This window comes from Aedes aegypti, chromosome 1 (assembly GCF_002204515.2).
Source record: "Aedes aegypti strain LVP_AGWG chromosome 1, AaegL5.0 Primary Assembly, whole genome shotgun sequence".
NCBI lineage: Eukaryota > Metazoa > Arthropoda > Insecta > Diptera > Culicidae > Aedes > Aedes aegypti.
The window spans coordinates 118857919-118883177 of NC_035107.1; the positions used below are offsets into that span (position 1 = coordinate 118857919).

The 25259-nt window shown below is 38.4% G+C and overlaps 1 protein-coding gene across 2 annotated transcripts; it reads left to right on the top strand.

Moving 5' to 3' along the window:
* On the top strand, window positions 1-25259 carry LOC5565271 (zinc finger CCCH domain-containing protein 13). 2 transcript variants are annotated; one of them, XM_021846065.1, is made up of 6 exons: window positions 1-453; window positions 3267-4929; window positions 12228-13654; window positions 19868-20212; window positions 22975-23263; window positions 24287-25259. In XM_021846065.1, the coding sequence occupies exons 1-6, from the start codon at window positions 289-291 to the stop codon at window positions 24985-24987; spliced, it is 4590 nt and encodes a 1529-aa protein (XP_021701757.1). In that variant the 5' UTR covers window positions 1-288; the 3' UTR covers window positions 24988-25259. The 2 variants fall into 2 exon arrangements, with proteins under 2 accessions (XP_021701757.1, XP_001649596.2); XM_001649546.2 differs by lacking the exon at window positions 19868-20212.

Consider the following 25259-nt stretch of genomic DNA (forward strand, 5'->3'; position numbering starts at 1 on the left):
TGTCATCGAAAACGTCAAAACGAAAATTTTACGGTAGCAGGCATCGATCGGCATCCAGAAAAGTTTGTTGTCTGAAAATTTCGTAAAATCGGTGGTTATCTGGTGAAAAAATCCTGTGTTAAGCATCGCAAAACAACTCCCCGGGGATCCCAGTGCGTGAGGTTCAACAGTGTCGTTTGCAGACCGGAACAATTCCCCCGTAATTTTTGGTTTCCTTTTTCCACTTTATCCCCCTGTGAGAGAAGTGCGAAATATGTGCGATCCATTGCGGCGGGTGTCGAAAATAAGATGTCTACACCTGTAAAGCGTAAAATTACACTCGAGCTTAACCCGAATAAGAAAGTTCTCCCGAAAGACCGGCCCAGCGTGTTCCAGCGGCTCGGCACCAAGAAATACCCAACGTCGCTCACTGGCGGAAGCGGACCCGTAAAGCCACACCAGGAACAGGACTCGGTAAGTGGAAACGGCTTCTTGTTGGGAAATGGAGGGCGGATTGGGTCATTTTAACTACCCGGAGGGATTTAGCTATACATACTCGTTAGTATATCTTATCGTTTGACAATGCGATGAAACGTAATAGCAAATCATTTAATTTAAGTGAAATCGTGAATTTAAGAACATTTACGTTTATGAAGAATTCTGGCACCAATTTGCATATTTCAGAGTTGGTGACAAGTATCTTATTAGTTCATTTTTAATAGAAGGTCTCTTAAGCCTATTTTCTAACAAAACGTGGTTTCTAAAGTCAGAAATACCTAATCAGAGATATCCACAATAATTACTTTGAAAATTTTCCAAAATTTTATTCAACGATTTTCTTCAGAGGTTTTTCCACCGATTTTCCCAGTAATTACTTTAGTAGATCTTTTAACAATTTCAACAGATGTACTTCATATAAAATCTACAACAGTTTATTAGAATTTTACTACAGAAATAGTTCCAGATTTTCTCCAGGGATTATTCCAAGAAATCTATTAAAAAATCTTTAAGGAGTTCATTAATCAATTCAACCAATGATTCATCATTAAATTCCTCCAGAAATTTCTTCAACATTCATTCGCGAACTACTCTTTCAGTCTTTTCAAATAATTCTCGAGTATTTTTTTTTTTTAATTATATCTCCATGTATTCTTCAAAGCATTATTTGAGGCTTCACATCAGCAAATACTACAGCAATTATTTCGATCATTTTTACACAAGTTTTTTTTTTTTTTCAGAATGTCTGTTCAATGTTTTTCAAGGAAAGCCTCCAAGTAATTTTCCAGGATTCTATCCAGGGCTTCCATTGATCATATTTTTAGAATAATTATTTTAGCAATTCATTCATCGACCTCCAAGACTCCTCAGATAGGTACTTCCTAATATTATTATCGCAAGAGTTCATCAGGAATTTCTACAAAAAAAAAAAACAAAAAACATTTATGAAAAAATATCCTTGATTGAATTAATGAAAGTGTCTTAAACGAAATTCTTGGCAGAATTTCCCAGGAAGTGCGTGAAACATCACAATTAAAACTCCTGATCTTCGGAGTAATATGTGATAGAAATCACAGCACAACAAGCAATTATACTTAACGTAATGTCACTTGGAACTCAAAAAAAGTCTTTTGAATATTTTTCAAGAAATGTCTGTTCAAATGAGATGTCGTGTACATTTTTTTTAAAAAGAGGTCTTTAAAGTTCTCATTTCCAAGATGGCCAGACACTATTCCCCCAAGATCATCTTCTTTCTGGCGTTACGTCCCCACTGGGACAGAGCCTGCTTCTCAGCTTAGAGCACTTCCACAGTTATTAACTGAGAGCTTACTATGCCAATGACCATTTTTGCATGCGTATATCGTGTGGCAGGTACGAAGATACTCTATGCCCTGGGAAGTCGAGAAAATTTCCAACCCGAAAAGATCCTCGACCGGTGGGATTCGAACCCACGACCCTCAGCTTGGTCATGCTGAATAGCTGCGCGTTTACCGCTAGGGCTATCTGGACCCCTTTCCCCAAGATATCATCTATAAAAAATACCAAAAAAATTCTGGGAACGTCGCTGATGTTCACAAATCTAAATCCTATTTTTAGAGGAAGGCTATTTTTTTTTGTATGTTCGAATAGCATTCTTGGTTTTCGTAGAGATTAAACCAAAATCGCATTTTTTTTAAATGTTCAGTAGGTATTCTGGAAAATTTCTTAAATCTGAATTTATTTTTTTAAACTTGGAAAACTTAGGAATATCAGGGATTTTATTTGGGTAAGTAAATGAATAGACTATATTGAAATATAAGTTAATAGACCTCTATCACTGGTACAGACGCCCCAAGCGGTTTCTCCAGAGATTTATGAGAGAATATTTTCAAAGACTTCTTCAGGGATCACTCCAGAAATTATCCCTTGCTCTATAAATTCCTCCTGAGCTTAAATATCTGTTCCAGGAAGTCTTCAATAAATTCAACCATGAAATTCTCCATGAAGATTTCTCAGAAATTTCTCTATGCGTCTTTCAAGAATTTCATTGATTTTCCCAAACATTTCTAGAGTTACTTCTCAAGTAAAATCCTTACAAATTCTTCAAAGGTTATTCAAGGTTTAACGTCCGCAAATAACTGCAATAAACCCAGTAATTTTTTTGATCATTCCTTTACAAATTCCTTCATCGATCTTGTTCTATAGTTTTCAAGGAATTTATTCAGCAAATCCTGCTGGATAATATCCAGGGATTCGATTCATTTTTTCTATAATTATAAAAAATTACCACAAATTCTCAGGAGTCCAGGAGTTATTTCAGAGATCTTTGCAGAAGCTTTTATAAGATTTCCTTTATAACTAGCTCACAATTTTGTGTGTTTGGATTTTTCATCAAGTTCTGAAAAACTCCCATAATAATGACTTTGAGATATTCCTTGAATTGAATTGAAGTCTTAAGCAATCCTGAACGAAAATTGGAAGAAAATCCTGAGAAATTTCTGGTGAAATAATTGGTTGAATCCTTGAAGCTGTCCTAAAACAAAATCTTGGAAGAAATCCTGGGGAATTCATTGGAAGAATCACCTCATGAGTTTCGAGAGAACTTTTTTGATAAACTTGTGACAGAATCTATGGAGGAATTCCGAATGTCATGGTCGAATCTAATTTCTAACGTTATCCCTAAAAACAGGATCAATTCACAATATATCTTGAAATCTATACAAAAGTTCTACTATGGAGGGAAGATTTAAAAATTGGGATGTGTTCAAGATTTCTAACGCGTTTTGTACGTTCTCTTTGTTTCCCCTCAGGCTGTCAACAAGGAAGAAATAGTCAAGCGAATTGTTAGCTGCGACGAACCCAAACCGGTTCCCCCTCCCAAGTTAGTGGTCGTGCCGGAGAGCGTTTCGGCACACGCCAGGCTCATCGAGCAGCAACTCGCTGCCAAACTAGGCAAGGTCATCGTCAGCAGAGGCGAAACTATTGGAGCCACTGGTCCAGCCAACGTTGCACCCGTTTCCAGCAGGAGCGAAGCCAAATCCAGTGGCGGAAGTGGTGGTGGTGGAGGTGGTGGACACAACAGTTCCTCAGTCATTGAACGCTCAGGACCAGGTGTCGGTAGCAGTTCGGAACCATCGCGTGGAGGCGGCGGCGGTGGCAGTGGAGGTGGAGGCTGGGATCAATCCAGTCTGGAGAATGCTGATCAGGACATTCTAGAGCGCAAACGTAAAGAACTACAGCACGAGCTGAAACTAGAGATGGACGCCAGTGGAGGTGGAAGCAGTCATCACCACCATCATCATCATTCATCATCGTCGATGATGAAACAGAAATCCGGCAAGGAGACTCTGGTGGTGAAGAAGATCCGTAAGGTACCGGCACCCCGAAGGTCATCTTCTAGTTCGGACAGTTCAAGTAGCAGCGGATCTGATTCATCCGATTCGGATTCGAGTTCTAGCTCCAGCAGTTCCAGCCGGGACTCAAGACGTGTGAAGAAACGAACGGTCCGACAAAGGCGCGACTCTAGCTCTAGTTCGGATGGAGGCGGTGGCAAAAAGATTGTCAAAAAGCACACCAAAAAGCTCTCTGCTGATGGAACTAAACGGATTGTTACTAAGAAAATTGGTGGGCATCTAACCAAGATTCGTGTTAAGAAGGTAACAAGTCCTGGTGGAACTACAAGTCACATAAGAAAGGTTGCTCGAGAAGTGTCTCCTAGTGGAAAGACGCCAACGAAATATACCGTGAAAAAAGTAGTGGCATTGAAGAAAGATAAGCATGCAGTAGTTGTCGATGCCCGTGAACGTGTTCGTGAGAAGGAACGTGAAATGGCCCTCCGCGAAAAGGAGCGCGAAAGAGAGAAAGAACGCCTGCGCCTACGCGAGCGTGAGCGCGAACGAGAACACGTTAAAAGTCGATCGCCGAGAGCACACATTCGATCTCGTTCACCCCGATCACGACTGTCGCCAGCAGCAGTAACGGTGACTGTTCGTGGAAGGGAGAAGAAGAAATCTCCCGAAGGATCACGATACCGAGAACCGCCAGCCGTCCCAATGAGACGTCCAGAGCGATCCCCCGAACGTCTGGACGATCGTCGAAGGCATGAAACACTGAAGGATCGTGAGCGCCGCGAGAGACAAGAACGGGAACTTGCCAGAAATAAAGAGCGCGAAGAAGCACTGGCCCGTTGTCAGGAGCGCCAACGTGAGCGAGAACGTTTAGCGGCCGCTAAAGATCGAGTAGCGCCTCGTCGTGAACGGGAAAACCCCGTCGTTGATGGAGGCCTGGAGAAACCGGATCGCCATCGGCCGGTTGAGCGGCTGTTGCCTCGTCCTGCGGAACGCGCTCGAGCCTTGGCCGCCGCCAGGTCGCCTGGTAAAATTGATCATGATCGCAGTCGTACGCCGAATTCGCCACGAAGCCGCGATCGTATTCCCCGCGAACGGTCGTTTGATCGTGGGGCCGTGGATAGAGGTAAGTTCGACAGATATATTTCAGCCTTTCCAGACGTTTTACGACCACTTTCGATTGAAATTCGAAATCACGACCGTTCATATAAATAATCTTCACAAGGTATCAAACTTAAAAGACATGATGTTTCGGTGAGTGGTTGACGAACTTAAAAATCGTCTAAAGCTGCCATAAATGCTCCATATTCCTGTCGTCAAATGTCAACACTGTTCCATTCAAACCAACAAATATGAATGGCCATTTCGGATAGTTCTCAAACCATTTTTCAACTTTGCCGAATATATTGGATCTGCAGTGGCGTAGCTAAAGTTTTTGGGGCCCAGTGCGGAGTTTGATTTAGGGGCCCTCAAAATAAAGGTGAACGCCGTCGAAATGTAAGACGCTTATGTGAAACCGACTGTTGAAATAAACACTGCACAAATAGCTTTCGTTTTAGACCTTCAAAAATTCAACGTAGAATTTTTCTATGGATAACCATAGAAGTTGCCTCAGAGATAATAATGAATTCCTTGAAAGATTCTTTCAAAAAAAAAAAAAATTCAAGAAAGTCATTAGTGCTCATGTATGATATGAATGGATCATAAATGTATCCAATGATTTTTACATCATTTTCAGATTGAGATTGAGATGAGATTTCAATTATTATTTTCGTCAGGGATTTTATAAAATTTCGTTCAAAATTATCGTTCAAATTTCAATCAGAGAATTTCTACAAAAATTACTCCAGTGATTGTTATTAAGATTCCTTCAGGAATGATTCTAGAAATTATAGAGAAATTTCACAAAGATTTCTTCAAAGAATATTCCCAGTCATTTTCTCAGGAATATCTCCTGAAAAAGATCAATGTTTTTTTTTCAGACATTATTGATGATTTTTTTCAAAATCCTGGAGTTATTTTAGCAGGAAATCTCAAAGTAACATCTGATGAAATTCGAGTTAGTTTGAAAGTAACCCTTGATGAACTCCCACAAAGTTCTCTGAAAGAATTCTCGGGCTCTTGAGGAAGTCTCGAAGGATTTCGTAATTTAATTGCTAAGATGATTGAAATTACTAGAGTGTTTACTGTAGAATTAGCTGTGGTGTGAACTTGTGAAGGAGCAATGAAGATTTTATTTGAAAAGATTCACAAAAAAAATGCTTGGAAGAACTTCAGGAGTAATTTTGCATGAAATGTGGGAGAAACAGAGTTTGGATTTTGATCCGAATAAGCCAAATGACCCATATTACCCTGTCCTTTGGTTCATAAAGGGGTATGGGCGCATTCTGCCAACTCGGTCGAGGCAGATTTCTTGTGTGAACAAGTTACAACATGGACGTTCTAAAGTGCCAGAATGATGTGTTGTGCTTGTGGGGAGCACTTGAAGATGGGATGGAAGGTCATTACTTCGCGTTCGTGCTATTTTTCTGCTTATCTATAAAGTTATATACAATAACCGACCCTTAGCTTAACTATTTAAATTAACAGTTGCAAATACGATAATCGTTTTGAGCTTACTAACATGTCATCGCGTTAATTTAATCATAATGATCTTTTATCTACATCCGTCGAACCATTCTGAATGGCCGTTGTGAGAATATCACTAAAAACTTCTCACATGTAATAAAGCTGGATTGCCCTACATTGAAACATTAAGGTTTTCACTCTTTTGGATTCACTTTTTGTTGTTCGTCATCAGTAGTGTTGAGATGTCCTGAATGCCGCACATGGCGTACAGTGATCATTGCCATGGAGTTTCTCGGAAGCTGCATGGGGATTGTTATCATGGGAATCCAAAGAGCGAATTTTGTATGATTTCATTTTAGGTCAATACAGCAATAAAGCATGTAATAATCACTAACATTTCTTCTCTCTTTATCCTTGTTTTCATATCTAACCCGCCATTACAACGAGGAAAAAATCATCCGAGAGGAAAGACATGGCAGCGTATTGGCCGAGACAAGATAAGTATTATGTTTCCGTAAATATTTTTATTATTGATTGCAAGGTGAATCAGATCAACTAAATTTTTAACTAATAACAAACTTGTTCCACAGAGCTATTTACAAAACACCACACAAAATCCCTCCTTTTCCATGTCCTTAGGCAAAACACTTCACTACCGCTATATGTATGGCTGATTCATGTTCTTTTGGCCTTGCATCATTCATACGTGTATTGGAAGTCAAGAGTAGAAGCAAAACTTAAAGAACCTTCTGGTCAAAGATGTTGCGTTGCCTACTTCCCAAACTCCAAAACCCCCTCGGTGTATTACACTGTTCGACAAAAAAAATTTTTTGGCTGGATCAGGGACGCGGTTATATGGGTCTTGAAGTGCAAGAAAGGTGTAGAAAGAGGCCGTTTTCAAATGATTTGCAGCACCCCTGGATTAGTTTTTGACAAAGTTTGAAAATTTTGCATTTTTCATCAAAAAAAGCGTAATAAGCAAAATATCAATATATTTTCAAATTCAATTATTCAACCATTGAATTAGTCAAATCAATATTTTTTAGCCCTAGATCGCTTCAGGGAAACGTGCACCATTTCAGAAGAATATTGGCATCATTTTTATATATGAATTTGGAATGTTAACGATCATTAAACAAGCAAACGAGGATGTGCACCATATAAATACTACTTATTTTTCTATTCCACACATCTGGTTCATTTTATAATAATTATTATAGGTTCAAGAAGACGCTTGATTATGATTTATTTCTTTGCTCCATTTTATAAAGCAATGAGCAATGCAATCCAGTAACATTTGAGTTCAACAAGGATACGACTACGGAAAATTGATGTGTCTGTGATGTGATGTAATGTATGTAATATATGGGCTGGTTGGTATAATAAACTCTCAGCAAAAATACAAAATATATATAGATTGGACACTGACATGTAAGTGGTCTTACATGCGCTAGTCGGTTTATCAGGAGACGATGTCTGTAAAAAAATGTGATAACATTGTTTTTTGCAATTTCTAAATATTTCGATAGGTACTCATTAATAATTGTTTACTTATCGTGACATTCATTTTCCTCGGAATATCTCTAGGAAAATTACAGAATAACATAAAAAAGCAACAAATAATTTAGTAATTATCATTATCACATTTTTTGCGAAAGCCGCTCAGGCAAGCATGAGCTCTTTTTGATTCAGTTTGCGCACAATACTAATCATTTGTGAAAATTGATTTAGTGGTAACATGCCTGCTTCTTACTTGTAAGATGAAACAATTTCTGGTTAAACCATTTCCGATATTTTTTTATTTTTCGGTTCTAAATTTCACATGTTTTTTGGCAATTTTAATCAAACTTTCAGTTTTGAGATTTGGAATGAATTTCACAAATAATTGCGATATATTCAAAATGAGTAAAACACTTGTTTTTCTATGTCTTCTTGTTAAAAGAAAGAAAAATAGAAATTACGTGAAGTTTCGCAAAATTGTTTATCACAAATGTATGGATAAATTGTTTCTTCACTTAATTGAAAAGCATTTTTACTCGTTTCGAGGATATGGGAATGAGGGCTCATAAATGGACACGTTTTCCTTATACGGGAGACGAGTTTAAAATTAACCTTAATGGTCGACTTCTTTATGTTTCCAATATGCTTACATCTAAACCCATTTGAAGAAAACATCTCATTGAACAAGAAACTAACGCTCCATTTGAAAGTTTGATTAAAATTGCTGAAAAATAAGTAAAATGTAGAACCAACAAAAAAATCGGAAATGGTTTAACCAGAAATTGTATCATCTTACAAGTAAGAAGTAGGCATGTTACCACTTAATCAGTTTTCACAAATGATTAGTATTGTGCGCAAACTGAATCAAAAAGATCTCATGCCTGCCTGAGTGGCTGTCAAATGATGTCAAATGATGTCACAAAAAATATGGAATTGTTGATTACTGAATTATTGGTTGCTATTTTACGTTAGTCTGTAATTTCTAGGGATATTCTGATGACAAATGGACCTCACGATAAGTAATCTATACTTAATGAGTACCTTTAAAAATCTTTGGAAATCGCAAATAACATTATTATGACATTTTTCACGGACTTCGCCATCGGCTCCTGATAAACCGACTAGCTCATGAAAGACCACTTACATGTCAGTGTCCAACCTAATTTTGTATTACTGCCAAGAGTTTATTAGACCAACCAGCCCATATAAACATAACAGACACATCAATTTTCCATATTCGTATCCTTGTTGAAATCAAATGTTACTGGATTGCATTGCTCATTGCTTTATAAAATGGAGCAAAAAATTAAATCCTAATCAAGCGTCTTCTTGAACTTATAATAATTAATATATAATGAACCAGATGTGTGGAATTGAAAAATAAGTCGTATTTATATGGTGCACATCCTCATATGCTTGTTTAATGATCGTTAACATTCCAAATTCATATATAAAAATGATGCCAATATTCTTCTGAAATGGTGCACGTTTCCCTGAAGCGATCTAGGGCTAAAAATATTGATTTGACTAATTCAATGGTTGAATAATTGAATTTGAAAATATATTGATATTTTGCTTATTACGCTTTTTTTGATGAAAAATGCAAAATTTTCAAACTTTGTCAAAAACTAATCCAGGGGTGCTGCAAATCATTTGAAAACGGCCTCTTTCTACACTTTTTTTGCACTTCAAGACCCATATAACCGCGTCCCTGATCCAGCCAAAAAAATTTTTTTGTCGAACAGTGTTATGGACGGTGTGAGTTTTCAAACTTATGCTGGAGACTTGGCCCCTGACCCCCTTGTAGGGTCAGGCGGGGCAAGATGAGCACCCTAAGGATAAGCGCGATTTACGCCTACTTAAACGTTCTTATTTTGGTAAAAATTGGTAACCATCCTTAGCTTTTACATTATTACTTTGACCTACAACCATTAAAAGTTTTAAAAAGTGATAAATAGTTTTCCAAATAACACGTTAAAAAATGGCTTTTTTATCATCGGTCAAAAAAACTGCGGGGCAAGATGGGCACCCCCATAAAAAGATGCAATTTACTAGAGAAAACTATTTTTTTTCAATGCTTGCAATATCTCAATATATTATCTTTAATATCTGATAATATTTATCTTCAACTAGCTTAGTTTGAAAAACTTTTATCAGAAAATAAATAACTTTTCATAAATTGTTAAGATTATACTTAAAAAACGATTTAATTTGTTGTTTTTTTATACATTTTTTAGAAAAAAATGTTTTGTGCAAAGAAGATACCGTAAGTCAAGCCCACAGCTAAATGTGGTTCTATAATTTCACACTTTTACTTAATTTTGAACATGGTGCTCATCTTGCCCCAAGGGTGTAAATTTATTAATATAATCAAAACAAATGAAATATTTTTTAAATTTAATAAAAGTTTTGCTCCTGATTATCTACAGAAGATTATTCTATAACCATACGGCCAAAAACGTATGAATTAATTTGTTTACGCAACAAAAATATCACTTTTAAATGTTCAAATCTTATATGAAAAGTTAAATTTTTGGACATCTATGTATTTTTGACAATATTTACGTTGCGCTGTTGATTTTTTAGCTGAAATTTATGGCCATCATATCAATTTAATGATATTCATCAGAACCCCAAATAATTTTTTGAAAAAAATCGGTAGAAACGACACAAACTAGGGGTGCCCATCTTGCCCCACATTCCCCTACATCAATAAAATAAAATAAAATAAAATAAATAAGCCAAATGACCCATATTCGGAGAACCGTTATTCAGACCCATAATTCGTGAACCGTAGCAGTTCGTGGTACTTCGCAATCAATGAGCCCTATGAATGTTGATGTTCATTCTCTCGATTGGCACGTGACGAGAGAGCATTCAAGAGCAGCAACTTCCACAGACGACTACGCAGTTAAGCCATTGGAGAGATTTAAGTTTTGCTTTAAATTGATAACAACTTTTGTGTTTTCCTGTAATGCAATACTTAGCAACTTAATTATAACATATTGATATATCAATCATCCCTTTGGTTGCAAACATAATACAAAAAAATAAACTTATTCGCTTCTGATTTTATTATCAGAACGGGAGATTGCAGCGAATTTAACACGTGGTATCATTGATCGGCACCATACAGAGTATGGTGTGTGTATTTCTTTTTTAATTTGTGATTCTTTATCTTCCTCGAACGATGGAAGTCATTCGTGTAGTGTGAATGCGGGCGGATGAGAGTGAATAAAGTATGGCTCGTGTGTCAATAAACGTTGAATTTTCCAAAGCCTGGGGAGAAATCTGTAGAGAAATTTCTGAAGGAGCTTCATGAATAATTCCTGGGAGAATATTGATTATATATCCCCTGGTGATCCCACGAAGAATTTTTGGAGCAGCTCCTAGGGAAATTTCTGAAAGATTAACTGGAGGAACTAGAATAAGAATTCCCATTGATCTTTTAGGAAAAATCCCAAAATGAATTTCTTCAAGAACTGTAGAATTTTTTTTTCTTTTGATAACTCATGTAGGAAACTCTGTAGGAAATCAAAATAGTCTAGGAAAGCATTGTAGTGCTCATTTTCTGGAATTTCCTGGAGCAAATTACGAAAAACATCCTCTATCCTTTCCTTGAAACGACGCTGGAAGATTTTTGAGACACTTGGTGGAATCAATAGATACATTTCTGAAGCAAATTCCAGAAGTATACCTGAAGAGATCTTTGTATAAATCACTAGAAAAATACCTCAAGTAAATCTTCAAGGAATCTGAAGAGAAATTCTCGAAGAACCTGTGAAAAAAATCGCATAATAGTCTCTGAATGTATCTCTGGAACCTCTTTTAAAACAAGATTAACTTTAAGCAGAATGAAGAAAAAAAATGACAAACACTGTCCCGAAGATGGTAACTGATTTATTTTTATAACTATAATTGAAATGAAAATCGGCAAGTTTAAGAATATGGCCTGTAACATACCTCCAAATTAATTCCAGATACAATTATGGGCCCCTCACATTTAGGTAGATCCGCCTGAATAACAAAATTAAACCGATTTATCGAAAAAAATTTTTTGAATAGGTATTTAGATAACTCTAATCACTAACGACATTGATCATGGGGCCCCTACGCAATGCCGATCAAGGAGTTTTCTAGAAATCAATATCATAATAATGAATGATATTCTTACCACAATTGGGGGGCCCTTATGAACTCGGGGCCCGGTGCGGACCGCACCCCCCTAGCTACGCTACTGTAGATCTGTGTTGTAACAGCTAGTCGTTGCATTTATCAATAACGGTCATAAAAAACGGTCGGAATGTATATAAAAAGTATTCGTTAATAATTGTTTTTTTTTTTTTTGCTCTTCAGGCTTCGTAGATCACCACGATCGCCGCAGTCGTTCCAGAGATCGAGAATATGTCACTCCTATTGTGCGAGGAGCCCGCAGCCGTGATAGTCCTTACGATCGTCATGCCGCACCGCCAGCAAGGGAAAACCGAGACTACCGCGAGCCTGAACCTCGTCCCGGTCCTGCGTATGAGCGCGACAGAGGCCGTGGTCATGACTACGGTCGTAACGAATACCCGGACGATCCTCCGCCACGACGAGAACTCGACAGAGAGTGGGAACGAGAACGGGAACGAGAGCGTGAACCAGAACGAGGACCTGATCGTGGACCCGACCGTGGTCCCGATCGTGGACCACCGCAAAGAGCCTATGATCGGCGTGATGACCATGGTCGAGACTGGAATAGAGATCATGGTGGTCCGTCGCACAGTCACAGCCATGAGCCTGATAATTATCAGGGCCCGTCCAGAAATTGGGACGAATCACGATGGAAGGAAGCCGATGGCTGGGTAAACGAAAAAGAACGTGGAGACTGGAAGTTCAAAGAGCGTGCATGGGAACACGATGATCATCCAGCTGTTGGCCCGCCTGCACATTCCCACAATCATGGTGGGGGACGCCGTTGGCAACATAATCATCCTGAACCGAATCAAGGATCAAACTGGCATGGAAAACCTAAAGAGGATATGGATTTCAGTCCGCGTCATAAGTTGGCGGGAAGGCTTGGCGAAAGGGTCGGAAACGATAACAATATGTTTCGACGGCAGCACCAAGGCCACCAACCAATGTTTCACGGTCGCAAAGGACATGTAGGAATGGGTCCGGGTCGCTTTGGTAATCAGAATAAATATAGCATCAATCGCACGCAACAGAATCTCGTGGCCCATCATCAACACCAGCACCAACATCAGCCGCCGCCACATCAACAGCAACAGTCGCAACCACCACAGCAAGGATTACAACCACTTGTTCCTCCAGGACCAGGGCCTGAACGGCCTAACCAAATGATTCCACCCGGACCAGTTCAACCAGGTCCATTGGTTCCCGAAGGCAATGCACAGCAAGTCACTCTGCCGGCAGCTCCACTTGATGATGATCTTCCGCCTCTGAAACAACCGGTCCTTCCGTTCCCAGAATTAATCCCTGGCGCTGCTAAACCAAGTGAAGAGGTTCCCAACCAAACGATTCCTGCAAATACGTCCACTGCTTCAACAACAGGTCCTGTTGACAGTTCAACTCCTGCACGACTTCCCGAAGGTGTCGTATCTACTGATGCACCGATTACGTCTGATGTAACTGAGCAAGGATCGACCGCTAATGCTGCTGTTATTGCTGCTCCTGTTATTGACAAACCAGCTGAACCCGTGGCTCCCCCTCCGGAACCCATGGATGAGGATAATCTTAGTGAAATCAGTGATGACCCAGACGACATTTTAACAAGAGAAGAGGTGAGTAACTTTTATTTCACATTTTTTCCTCATATTCTAAGCCAGGGCATCATCTTACGAGGGAAGGTCACGATGGCGACCCCGGGGTTTTCAACCGGATTATTTTTGTTGAATTCAATATGTCGAAATATGGAAAACACCAAAGCCTTTCGGGACCAATGGTGTAGCTAGGAGTGGTAATTACAAGGAATATGAAAATTCTTATACAACAATAATATAATACTAGAGGCGTAATCAGGGTCAAACATTGTATCCCATTCGTGTAGACAACATAAGAGTTACACACTTGAATCAGAATACCGTTCTCAGCTGTACAAATCCCAGTTAAAGTTCGTTTGTTGACATCTCAGCAAAAGTGAAGTTTGTTATCAGCGGCACCCAAAGGTGCTGCTATAAATAAACTTTATTTACTGCTGACAAATCAGTTAAAATTCATTTGCTGACCGCTCACCCCCTATTGAAGGTCATTTCCATTTGAATTGTATGTGGGATATAATGACTAATAATCGTGAGCAGTGTAAATCGGATTGCCAAATTCCGCGAATTTAATTTGATTTTGTCAAATTTTAAGCAAATGAGTTATAGTACGTAGCTGAGACGAGACTCGCGAAGACGTTCTTCTTTTTCTGTGATCGCTGAGTTTTTTTTCTTATTCCACTTTGTGTTTATACCAATTATGCACAAGCCGTTCAAATCCTCACATGAACCTCTCAGCAGAAAATGATTGAGTTTGCATCACATCGAATCATAAATAGCTGTTTGAGTGAAATTTTATGACAGCAAATGTAACATACATTAGAAATAATTAATCTTCTGCTTAGATTTATCAGCAACTTTGGTAAAAAACTGCTCCGCTGACTGAGGTTTTCAATAACAATTTACTTTGAACACAATACTATTCACTTTTTCAGCCATAAAAACGGTGGGCTGCATTTGACGTTTCGTGAGAGGGGAATCTGGGCTGCATATGACGTTGATATTTTTCCTCTTCGCGAGTCTCTCTCAGGTACGTAGTACATCGCAATCGGGGAGCGCTGATATTCATTCCCTCGTTTGGTATGAGACGATAGAGGAGCGTTCAAGAGCAGCAACTCTCACAGAACACTACCATATCGCGCAATTCGTATGATTTATGTTTTGCTTAAAATTGGCCTAATTTGCATGTTTTTTGTTAATGTCGATCACCAGCACTTATACACTGAGGGTGTCTGTCTGTCCCAAGCAGTCATCTGGTTGGTTCCTTGTGTAAGTGTAGCTGATCTGACGATACTCAAACAGTTTAGTTTTGTTTTGCTCCAGGTTTGACGGTTCGATAAGGTATTTTTGGCATCACACTCTTTGCCACTTTACCTATTTAGTATGGGGTAAGGATCTGCACAGTGAATCCTAGTCCTGACTCCTGACTGCTTCAAACAAAGAGAACCGTATGTCATAGTATCAAAGGATCATTTATTAGTTAACAGAATATTATGGCAATCGAAGGAACACTTATTAGTCTTTGTTAAGGTACCGTGGGGCAAGTGGGTAATGGAATTCGCATAGTTGAGATTCTTCAAATTCTAGAGACTTAAAATTGAAACAAATGAGGCCGTGTATATTTTTTAGCTTGACTCCCACCAAATAAAAGCAGCATACTGAAATTATTTTTTATGAAAAATTGAAGAAAAAAATACAGAAAAAGTTTTTGAAAAATGTCTCCTTACTTTTCATTTGCCCTAAAAGTGGGGCAAGTGAAAAGTTTACCGTTTTGAACAATAATTTCAATAACAGTTATATTCACGATTTCTATTAGCTTTAACATTTGTTAAGGCTTCCCAATGAACAATAACACAAGTAACATGTAAACAAAGAAAATGTTATTCTTTTCACTTGAATTTTCTTCTGTTCAGTTATGTTAGTTGAAATGATTCGACAACATTATAACTGCAACATTTCCAATGTTAGTTCTTACATTATAGGACAGCAATTGCATTTCTGCTCTGTAGAATTTCCACCGCTCGTTATTTGTTTTTGAGAAAGTCGAATATGACGTTGATCGGGTAACTCTTCGGGAGAAATCAAACGGAATTCTTCAATAACGTATTTTGAATCTTTTTTATGTGGATAGACCTATACCCCATTTATATGATTTGAACTAGTTTACATAGACATTCCACGAGATTTCTGTGTGTTCTCCAATATTGCAACTTTTCAGTCAACGTCTTCCTTTTAATTGGCTGCCCGAAGTAGAGATATTAATATTGTAATGTTCGGCAACATCTTTTAGAGAAGTTCCATGATTTCTAATAGCTTTTAACGCTTGAGTATAGTGTTTTTTGAATTATCAGCACGTTATGTTTTTCTATGATAATTGCGAACCATGTTTACTTATGGTTACTTAAGTAGGAATACTCAAATTCGATCTCTAATGATAAACTTTTCACTTGCCCCACCTGATAAGAAAATTGACGGTGTTTAAATTTAGTTATCTTTAGGTCTACGTCGAATTAATTCTAAAACTTTTTTTATTGCGGTTTGAAACTGTCACAGAGGACAACTAAGAAGTGGTACAGGAAATTATTTTCCGCAACTTTTTCCACTGAAAAAATTAAAATAAGATTTTACGCCGCCAACTTGTTACGGAGTAACAGTTGACAGGTTAACAATTTTTCGCTGTATTATGCAAAAATGGCTGAAAATCTCAGAAATCTCTTACCTATCGTAATGTTCTGAATGGCCTCAAAGGTTTACGCATGAATTTAAAACGATAATTCACATATTCAGTAAAACATATCAATTGTTTTCACTTACCCCATTTACCCACTTACCCCGCGGTACCTTACATTTTAAACCTTGTTAAAAAAGACAAATCTGTGAGCTTCGTTGCCATGCGATTAGTGTTACCAAGCATTTAGCCGCATCGTGTCAAGGAATGTGGGTTTGATTCCCGCTTAAGTCCGGAAAACTTTTCGTCAGGAAAGCAGACGTTGCATGCTGATCCGTTGTCTAGTGTGGTGCTTCCTTCAAAGGGCAAATCGTTCATGGGAAGCATTAACGTGTCGGTGTCTAAATCTCGGTTTTTCTAGTTGCCGAGAATGATCATGAGACGTGGAAAAAATGTAGTTAAAATATAAATTTAAAATTTTCAGCATGGATTAGACAGATAAACTACAAAGCTCTCATTTGAGACTAATTTTGTTCATATTGGTCTATTCTTGCGCACGCCCCAATCATTTATGTCGAAAACGAGCCAAAAAGGTTGGGCAGGCCTGTTGTACAGCATTTATATTAGTTCTTGTAATGGGTATAGGCATATGCTCAAAAATCAGTTTTCACCTTTGCTAGGACTCGGGTATGGTTAATATCTGGGAGGGAGGCACCGATACTACACACGAAATATGACACAAAGTTATTTCAAACTGCAAGAAAACTCCAATTTGCCAACGACAATCAAGGCAGACTTGATGAAAATCGCTAGTTTTCGTTTGTTGTGTACATTCGATATTTCTGGACAAACATGGAAAAAGGGCCAAAGTTTTTTATGCAGTTAATTTTCGTTTTTATTGGAAAAAGTAAAATTATGAGTATTTGAACAATTTATATTCAATCAGAATAAAAGGTGCTATCGTGACATTACTTTTGAATAAGCATGAATAGCTTTTCAATCGATTTTTTGTCACATTTCATAAAATGCTGAAATATGCTTTGATCAATTACGCGCTTTTATCATGTTTGTCCATTGTTCAAGATCTGGGCTCACAGTGACAGTTCGAGGCAGCATAATCTCGGCTCACCTTGACGTTCATAAATTTCGTATCGGTTTCTCCCTCCCAGGTTAATATGTATGTATGTATCTATTAATATTCATATTCCTTGTAACTACCACAATCAACATTTTTTGTTGAATACGATTTTAGTTTTTTAGTATTTATATGCACAAATTTTTCGCCTTTGGAAGTCCCTTCTGGCTACACAACTGGCCCATCATCCGAAAGGCTTTGAATTTTTCCTCTAAATTCACTGAGAAAAATCTACACGCCAAGGTCGTGTGTTTTACTTATAGATTTGCGCAATGAGGAAAACCACATGATTTGAGTGTGGTAGCCATATGGATTTCATCATTGATTTCACGGTATAAAAACATGTGTATCAACATTAGGTTGTCATGGGAAACAAACATGAATTTCCAAATATTAAATCATGAAAGGGACCGTCCATAAATGACGTAGCATTTTTTCACTGATTTTTTACACCCCCCTCCCCCCACGTAGCATTTAGTCACAAATTCTGATACCCCCCCCTTGTAAAATACGTAGCATATCAAGACACCCCCCCCCCCCCTTCTTATTTTTTTATCTTTGTCATTATTATCCGAATTCAAAATTCAAAATCGACTTTGAAATTTTTGCAGTTTATTTTATTCCACACAAATCATATAGGAGTCTAAGCACCAAGCCAATTTTATATGAACTATGTGATTTAACTGCTGGACCGGAAAATCACCCCTGAATATATCGTTGCAAAGCTTGAAAACAGTAGAAATTTTTAGTGTACTCAGCTCAAAACCGATCAAAGTGTCACTCACATCGCTTTGCATTTGAGCTCCTCAATTGTAATATTTCGAAAATATTAGCGATTACTATACAAATTATTTCAGGGTGTTCATTCAAAATTAGTTTTCCCATTCCCGGATTTTTTACGGTTGCCAAAACATTAAAAGAGGATGACAAAATGATCATGTGACTTGTTTTTTTTTTTCATACACATTTTCAAGACTTGATCTAACTGATTTATGTACTATTATCATTTAAATTTAAAGTTTTGCAAAAATATGTATTATGTCTTTTTAACAAATTGGAAAACAATGTTTACCAAGTCGATAAAGTGTTGATTTTAAATTATTTTTTAAACTTTTAATTTATTTGGATATAAATAAATTAATTTAATCTTTTTGAATTATCATTTTAAAACCCTATTAAACCCAAACAAAAAAAAAAGTTTGATAAAAAAACTATATGTCAACTTTTTTTCAGCGCTACTCTTTTAACGACATTTTTCAAAATGCTACGTCCACTAGTTGGGACCCCTCCCTCCCCCTCGTCACACATCGTCACACATTCGTGAAGACCCCCCTCCCCCCTAAAATGCTACGTCATTTATGGACGACCCCTAAAACCAACTGATTTGCTTATTGAATTCGAAATGTAGTAGCTTTAGATAGTCATGTGTGATAGAACATAAATGTCATGGGACTGAAAGAAGAAATTTGGTAGAAGAACTTTTGCTCCCCAAAATATGGATCTGAGGCTCCTCTGCTTGTCGCAAGCTCTCTTGATTTTTTTTTTCAAACCCGTGAGCCAGCAACAAGCGGGGCGCCGCAAATCCATAATTTGGGAAGCCAGGGATAAGCATATTCCATTTTTTCGAAACTGACAGCCTGTTAGTGGAATCCGAGTTTTCTACTAAACTATACATTATAATCAATGTTTTCTTATAGAAAGGTAGAATTATTCTCGTGATCGGTCGTCACTAATAAAAGAAAAATCAAATTCACAAATTTTCATCTAACACTTTCAGTTTTAAAATTTGCTTCTTCTCTTTGGAAGCATGATGATGACTGTCGTTCGACACGAGGTCCAACCGCAATTCAGTTCACTATGCATCCCATGGGTTGATCACAAACAATTTAGAAGCTTTGAACATGGAAATCGATAGCATAGCTCATGGATTTCATCATAACAATCTCATTGCGTATATCAATGAATCGACCAACTTGAACATGATGATTATGACACAAGATAACCGTAAGCAAAACACACTGAATCCGTGTTGGAGTGATGATCTATGCGTCCATAGGTTGACACATACGAATCTGAAGAGAAAGCTTCGGAAACTTATGTGGAAAAAATATGGAATCCCTGTTGTCGGTTGATGAATCAATCCATGAAGCAAAACAAAGGAATTTAATGTGTAACACTCACGAAGTTTGCAAGAAAATCATAGCAAATCGATATGGACGTTCATGAATCGATCCATAATTTTAAACACACAGATCGAGCGTGTGGATTTTTATCAGTGAACTACCTTTCCATAGCAGAATCCAATTACAAATAGTCCGGTTAAAAACCCCAGGATCGCCATTCTTGCCCACCCTTGTTAGAACTCGTTGTTGATTTCCGATATTTATATCACTGCTTCATGCTACGCGGATTGACTTCCCACCTTGCGCAATAGGAAGATGATTTCTCCAAGCTAGCTGTTGGGGGATCGAATGTCAAGTTCTGTGCCATCGCAACGTCGGGATCCTCTCCAATGACGCATAGTGTCTCGTCTTCTATGATGATCCCATCGCAAGTGCTTCAAAACCATTCACAGACGTCCTCCGCACAACAGCTGCAACTAGCGAACCAACAACAGCAATCCTCCTCTTCCTCCTCCTCATCGGGCCCAAGGCGTCCTTTTTTATCTAAAGCTCGCTACAAATCCTATGACGGGTGTATCGGGGGTCCCGTGGGACCCCTTCCTGATCTGTACGCGAATCTTGACGACGTCGGCATGTCGTTTCGTTCCGGCACCGGAGTAAGCCGTTTGAAGTTGTTGTCTATTCTTGTCTTGAGTTGAGTTGTTGCTTTTTTCGTTGTTGTGTTGTTAGCAATTTCTCGGTGCCTAGAAAAAAAGTTGTTCTTTGAAGCAATTATTGTTAAGTTTTTTTGCAGTTTTAGTTTGTCGCTTCTTGTTACCTCTATATTTTTTTCTGCATGACAATCGAATAAAAACACCGGAAACTCTTAGATACACTCTTGATTAAAAGTTTAGTGCTAAATGAGTCATAACAAATTAGGTAAATTAAAAAAAATAAGCTTAAATTTTCACGTTACACCATATACAAAAATGATCCCAAACTAGTAGTTTTTTTAATTACTTTTTGAAGATCAGCTTTATTATATCAGTGTTGCCGCTCGGTTGCAAGTGACAGAAACTGATTGTTCCGAAGGGTTTTTGTCTGCACTGGTCGATTAAGCACGATGTGAACAGTCGTTACCCTATTGGGCGCAGATCCGGTGCTTTTGAAGGCATTCCTTAAGGTACACCTGCCCAATGACCGTTCCAGTTGTCACGAATGGGGTGCTCCGCTTTGCAAATTGCTTGCCAAATCATATATTTTTGGCAAACTAACATCTTCAGCTTTCTAACGTCCTCGGGGACATCGAATTTATGATGAGCAATGAACAACTAGGAAGCTACCGGAAGTCTGCTTTTACCTACGTCTCGTCATCCATAACGAGGCAATGTGGTTTCGTCAACATCTGGGTATAGAGCTTCCGTGCACGTGTTTTACCTACTGTATTCTGCCATTCATCGCGATTAGGCGCCTTTTTGGACTTTGTACGTATGTAGTCTTTCACATGTTTTCGCATCTTGCACGAAAGTTTTGGATAGATTCAGTTTCTTCGACACATCTCGAACTGAACTGTTGCGATTCCTCTTGAAAGCTTAAACTACCCGTTCGTCATCCTTAATACTATATGGATATTCATTTTTGCCACTTTTTCCTTTCCGATCGGTGGTCAAACGTTTGTGGTACCGATTTAAAACACGAGACACCGTAGAATGTTCCATTCCCAGCTTTCTGCTGATGATAAGATATATCCGGATTTTCGAGGTACATGCGCAAAATTTCTTTGTACCGCTGCTGTTTTTCCGACTTTATCTTAACAACGATTGCACATCTGCTAGTGTAACTTACACAGCGTAAAATATACTCAACTCCGCCTATTATTGGAGCGAGTAGTGTAATTAATATTTCCGCCAGAACTGACACAAACTTTATTCGACAAAAACTAGCAACACTGAACCTGCTTAAGTACAGTGGTCTCACCTATCCATCACTAACTAAACCATTCGCTTTTTAAGAAGTGGCTGTGGAAAATGCAGAAATTTGCCGGTTTTCTATACTAACAGAATTTTTGTCATTATCGGTATACCTAAGAACGTTTGTAAAAGGAAATCTAAGCTATGCTCAAAGAACAATATTAATTTAAAAATGGTTCCTCATTCTGCGTACTAAGTCTCTTTTCTGGCGTTATGTCCCAACTGGGACATAGCCCTCTATGGATCTAGAGTTGGTGTTAAAATGCGAAGACAAAATTCAGTACTTCACCAATTTTGTTTGCTTGATGTCAGCATTAGGGCCTTACACAAATTGGCAAAATGTGTATACAATTCAACAAAAATTAATTCTATTTTAACTCAAATGTTGCATTACATGTAAACTTCAAAGGAAAAACAATAAAAAAATTGTCCACTTTAACAAGGAATTGTCGGACTTTTCCCGGAATACGGTTCATTAATTGGCGCACACTATTTTCATGCATATTTTTGACGAATTCACCCCTTAGTTTACAGTTCGTCGATGTTTTGGCGATACTTCCATTCGCTTTTAGCTTCCGCTTCATAATAGCCTAAAATCTCTAAATTGGGCTGAATTGGAGCCAATTAAGTGGGTATCATGCATCATGAAAAAATCCTTATATTCCGTCAACACTTGATCAAACAGTTTCAAAGTACGGAATCTGGCCACATTGCTCTAATTTTGTTCACTATTTGGTTGTTTGCAGACATGGTATGATCGTAGTCGTAGGCTGCAATATCCGAAGACGAATTCATAGCACAGTACTGCGTGCAGCACTGAACTTTTTTTTGATAAATGACTGTCTGAGATGTTTGGATTTAATCAATGGTCCTAACTTTGATCAACAGCTGACGGTGCACAGTAACTGCCCGACGCTTCCTTTGTGGCTTGCGATACGTCGAAATAGTTTTTTCGTAATAATTCAGTACAAGCCGCATAGTATTTCTTGGAAAACACTTTTGCAATTTTCATTCCTAACCAAGATGGGTTTTTCAAATTTTTGTGCGCAATTATTTATCTTCTCTCTTCTTCCATGTAAATTTCTCAGAAGTGCGTTCGAACTACCTAAAAAAAATCATGTGATTTTATTATTGCTATAGGCACATGGACGACGGACGGTTCAGCTTTAAATTCGACCACTAGAGTCGTTGTAAGAACCAAACATGTTTGTTTCAATTCTAAGTGGGCCACACCTTATGTCTTTTACATTCATTCCAAATTTATGAGGTATTTTATTAAATTCCCTTTGTTTTCACACTTTTATATTGAACTCTGATTTTTGCCGTTGTACTTTCTGCTCCACGTTTCGTTTTCATTATCAAATAACTTTCGTTGTTGTTTTTCTCACTTGTAGATGTATAGTTTTCTAAGCCACGATCACATTTCCATTCGAATATCATTTATAAAACTTTGTCTACCCCCCATCTAGGAAATCACAAACCAACTGAATGATGCGGTCGGTACTGGCGAGAACAAGGCACCTATTGGCGATCCCACTGTTCACAATGCAGGTCACCCTTCAGCAAACGTTGGCCTTGAGGGAGTACAGCCTGCGGCCCAGCGTCAAGACGGTAACTCCGAAAATGCTGCGTCGTTTGGAGTGAAGGATCCAAAAGAAGCTGGCAAACTACTTGCTAATAAAGAACTGCAGAAGGAAATGGATCTCGATTTCGAAGAAATCTCTGACGGCGAGCTGGAAGAGGAGAATAAATTTAAGGGTAAGCTTGACGATTCAACTTGTCACGGTGGCATATTAACTCTTTGTCTGTGTTCTGGGGTCGATATTGCGAATTTCTTTCAGCACTGGACTTTAGAAACATTTTTGTATTAAAAAAAATTAGATGTTTTATTCCTAAAATGATGTGTAAAACAGAAATGTGTACATTGTATAATTTTCCACAATGAGCCTACCATAGTAGAGCCTGATGGTATTAGATTTGTTTCAAAACATTTTTTCGATTGTATAATATTTTGCGGTAATCCGCTTCGCTGTTGGTCATTTTGCGGTACGACATTCCGCGGTTAGTACTATTTGGCGGCTTGTCAATTCGCGGTCAGTACCATTTCGCGGTTTAGACCGAGATGTTTCATCTATCTTAAAACTACAATTTGAAGGTCTGCCTGTAATTAAAAGAAGGGTACATCACTAATGAAAATATTATTAGTGACTAGTGGTCCCGGCAAACTTCGTCTTGCCATCAAGTAGGCTGTTGAAAAACGCTTTTGATCGTCCCATATAAAATTACAGTTTCGTTCGCACTCGTTTTTTCAACTTTCCCGGTGAATATCTTGGGATTTTTATACACACAAACACGTCGGAACCCTTGACGAACAACCCTGAGAAAGAATCATTCAAATCCGTTGACCCGTTCGTAAGCCATTTCGTGACATACAAACACCATTCCATTTTTATTATTAGTGATAATGCCAACAATTTTCAATAGGAACAATAGGAAAAACCACACTGCGAAATGGTATAGACCGCGAAATGGTACTAACCGCAAAATGATACAAACCGCAAAATGGTTGACCGTTTTTTCCGTTAGTTACACGGAAAATGAAATATGTTTTAAAACTTTCATCATATTTCTGCAAGTTTTGTAAAAAGTTAAATTTTTAATTATGTTAAAAATCGGTGAGCAAAAAAGGAGAAAAAGGATAGGGATTTTAGATAGCGAAAAAATATATTATTCTATCTTTTTTTGGCACAGACAGAAGGTTAACGAAAAATCTCATTGCAGGTCTGGGCGATGCACTAGGCGTCGACTGGGCTAGCCTGGCGCAAGAAACCCGTGCCAAACTCAAACCGGAACAAACCATCCCCGTTTCTGCTCGCAACCGCTGGAAGGCACATCACATCCTCTTGGATATAGGTATTTCTGTTCGGTTGGCTGGTGAGGCTTACGCTCAACGTGTGCTCACCGAATCCAAGGAGAAGCTGCGTGAGGAAATAGAGGAGTTCAAAGCCGCTGCAGAGCAACAGAAGGTAGCTGCAGTAAAGAAAGAAGAGGAAGAGCAACTGTTTAATGGAGTTAAAATTAAGAAGGAAAAACTCGACGAAGATGAACAGAAAGAACAGCAAGCTGAAGAAACTATCGTCAAAAAAGAAGACTCCAATGAAAACAGCGAAGTCTCAGAACAGGAAGCCAACCTTGCAGACATCGACAAAATCCTTCATCCGGTGGCGTCGGTCCACGTGGCAATGCGAGAGCGTGCTCGGGCCCGTCGGAATCTTATCCTTTGTGCCGCTGGTCCACACAGCCGTGCTCTGAGCGCTAGGCGTGACTTGGAAATCCGCCGCCAGTTGTGTGGTTTCCCACCACAGGAATGCAATGAGCGGATCACCGAACACCAATCGACGCCTACCAATCCGGAGTTGCACGAAATGGTTATGAAACTGTACCAGAATACCATGCAGCCGAAAAAAATCGAAGTACAGTGAGCGGATTTTAAATGTTTTAGTTTTATCCAATTGTATTGAAGGGAGGAAATCTCTTCGGCAGGTAATTTGTAGGAATAATGGTCTATAAAGTATTCAATGTTTCGCTAAGAAGAAAGAGCATTTTACACTTCTTTTGTCCTTCATATCTATAGACAGCAATGTATCGTGTCGACCAATAAAACTATATTTTTCTTCCCTTTAGTGTATTTGAACCGTACAAGTAGGCCCCGGATAACGAGAATAAACTTTGATCAACTGTTAGGTCAAACCAA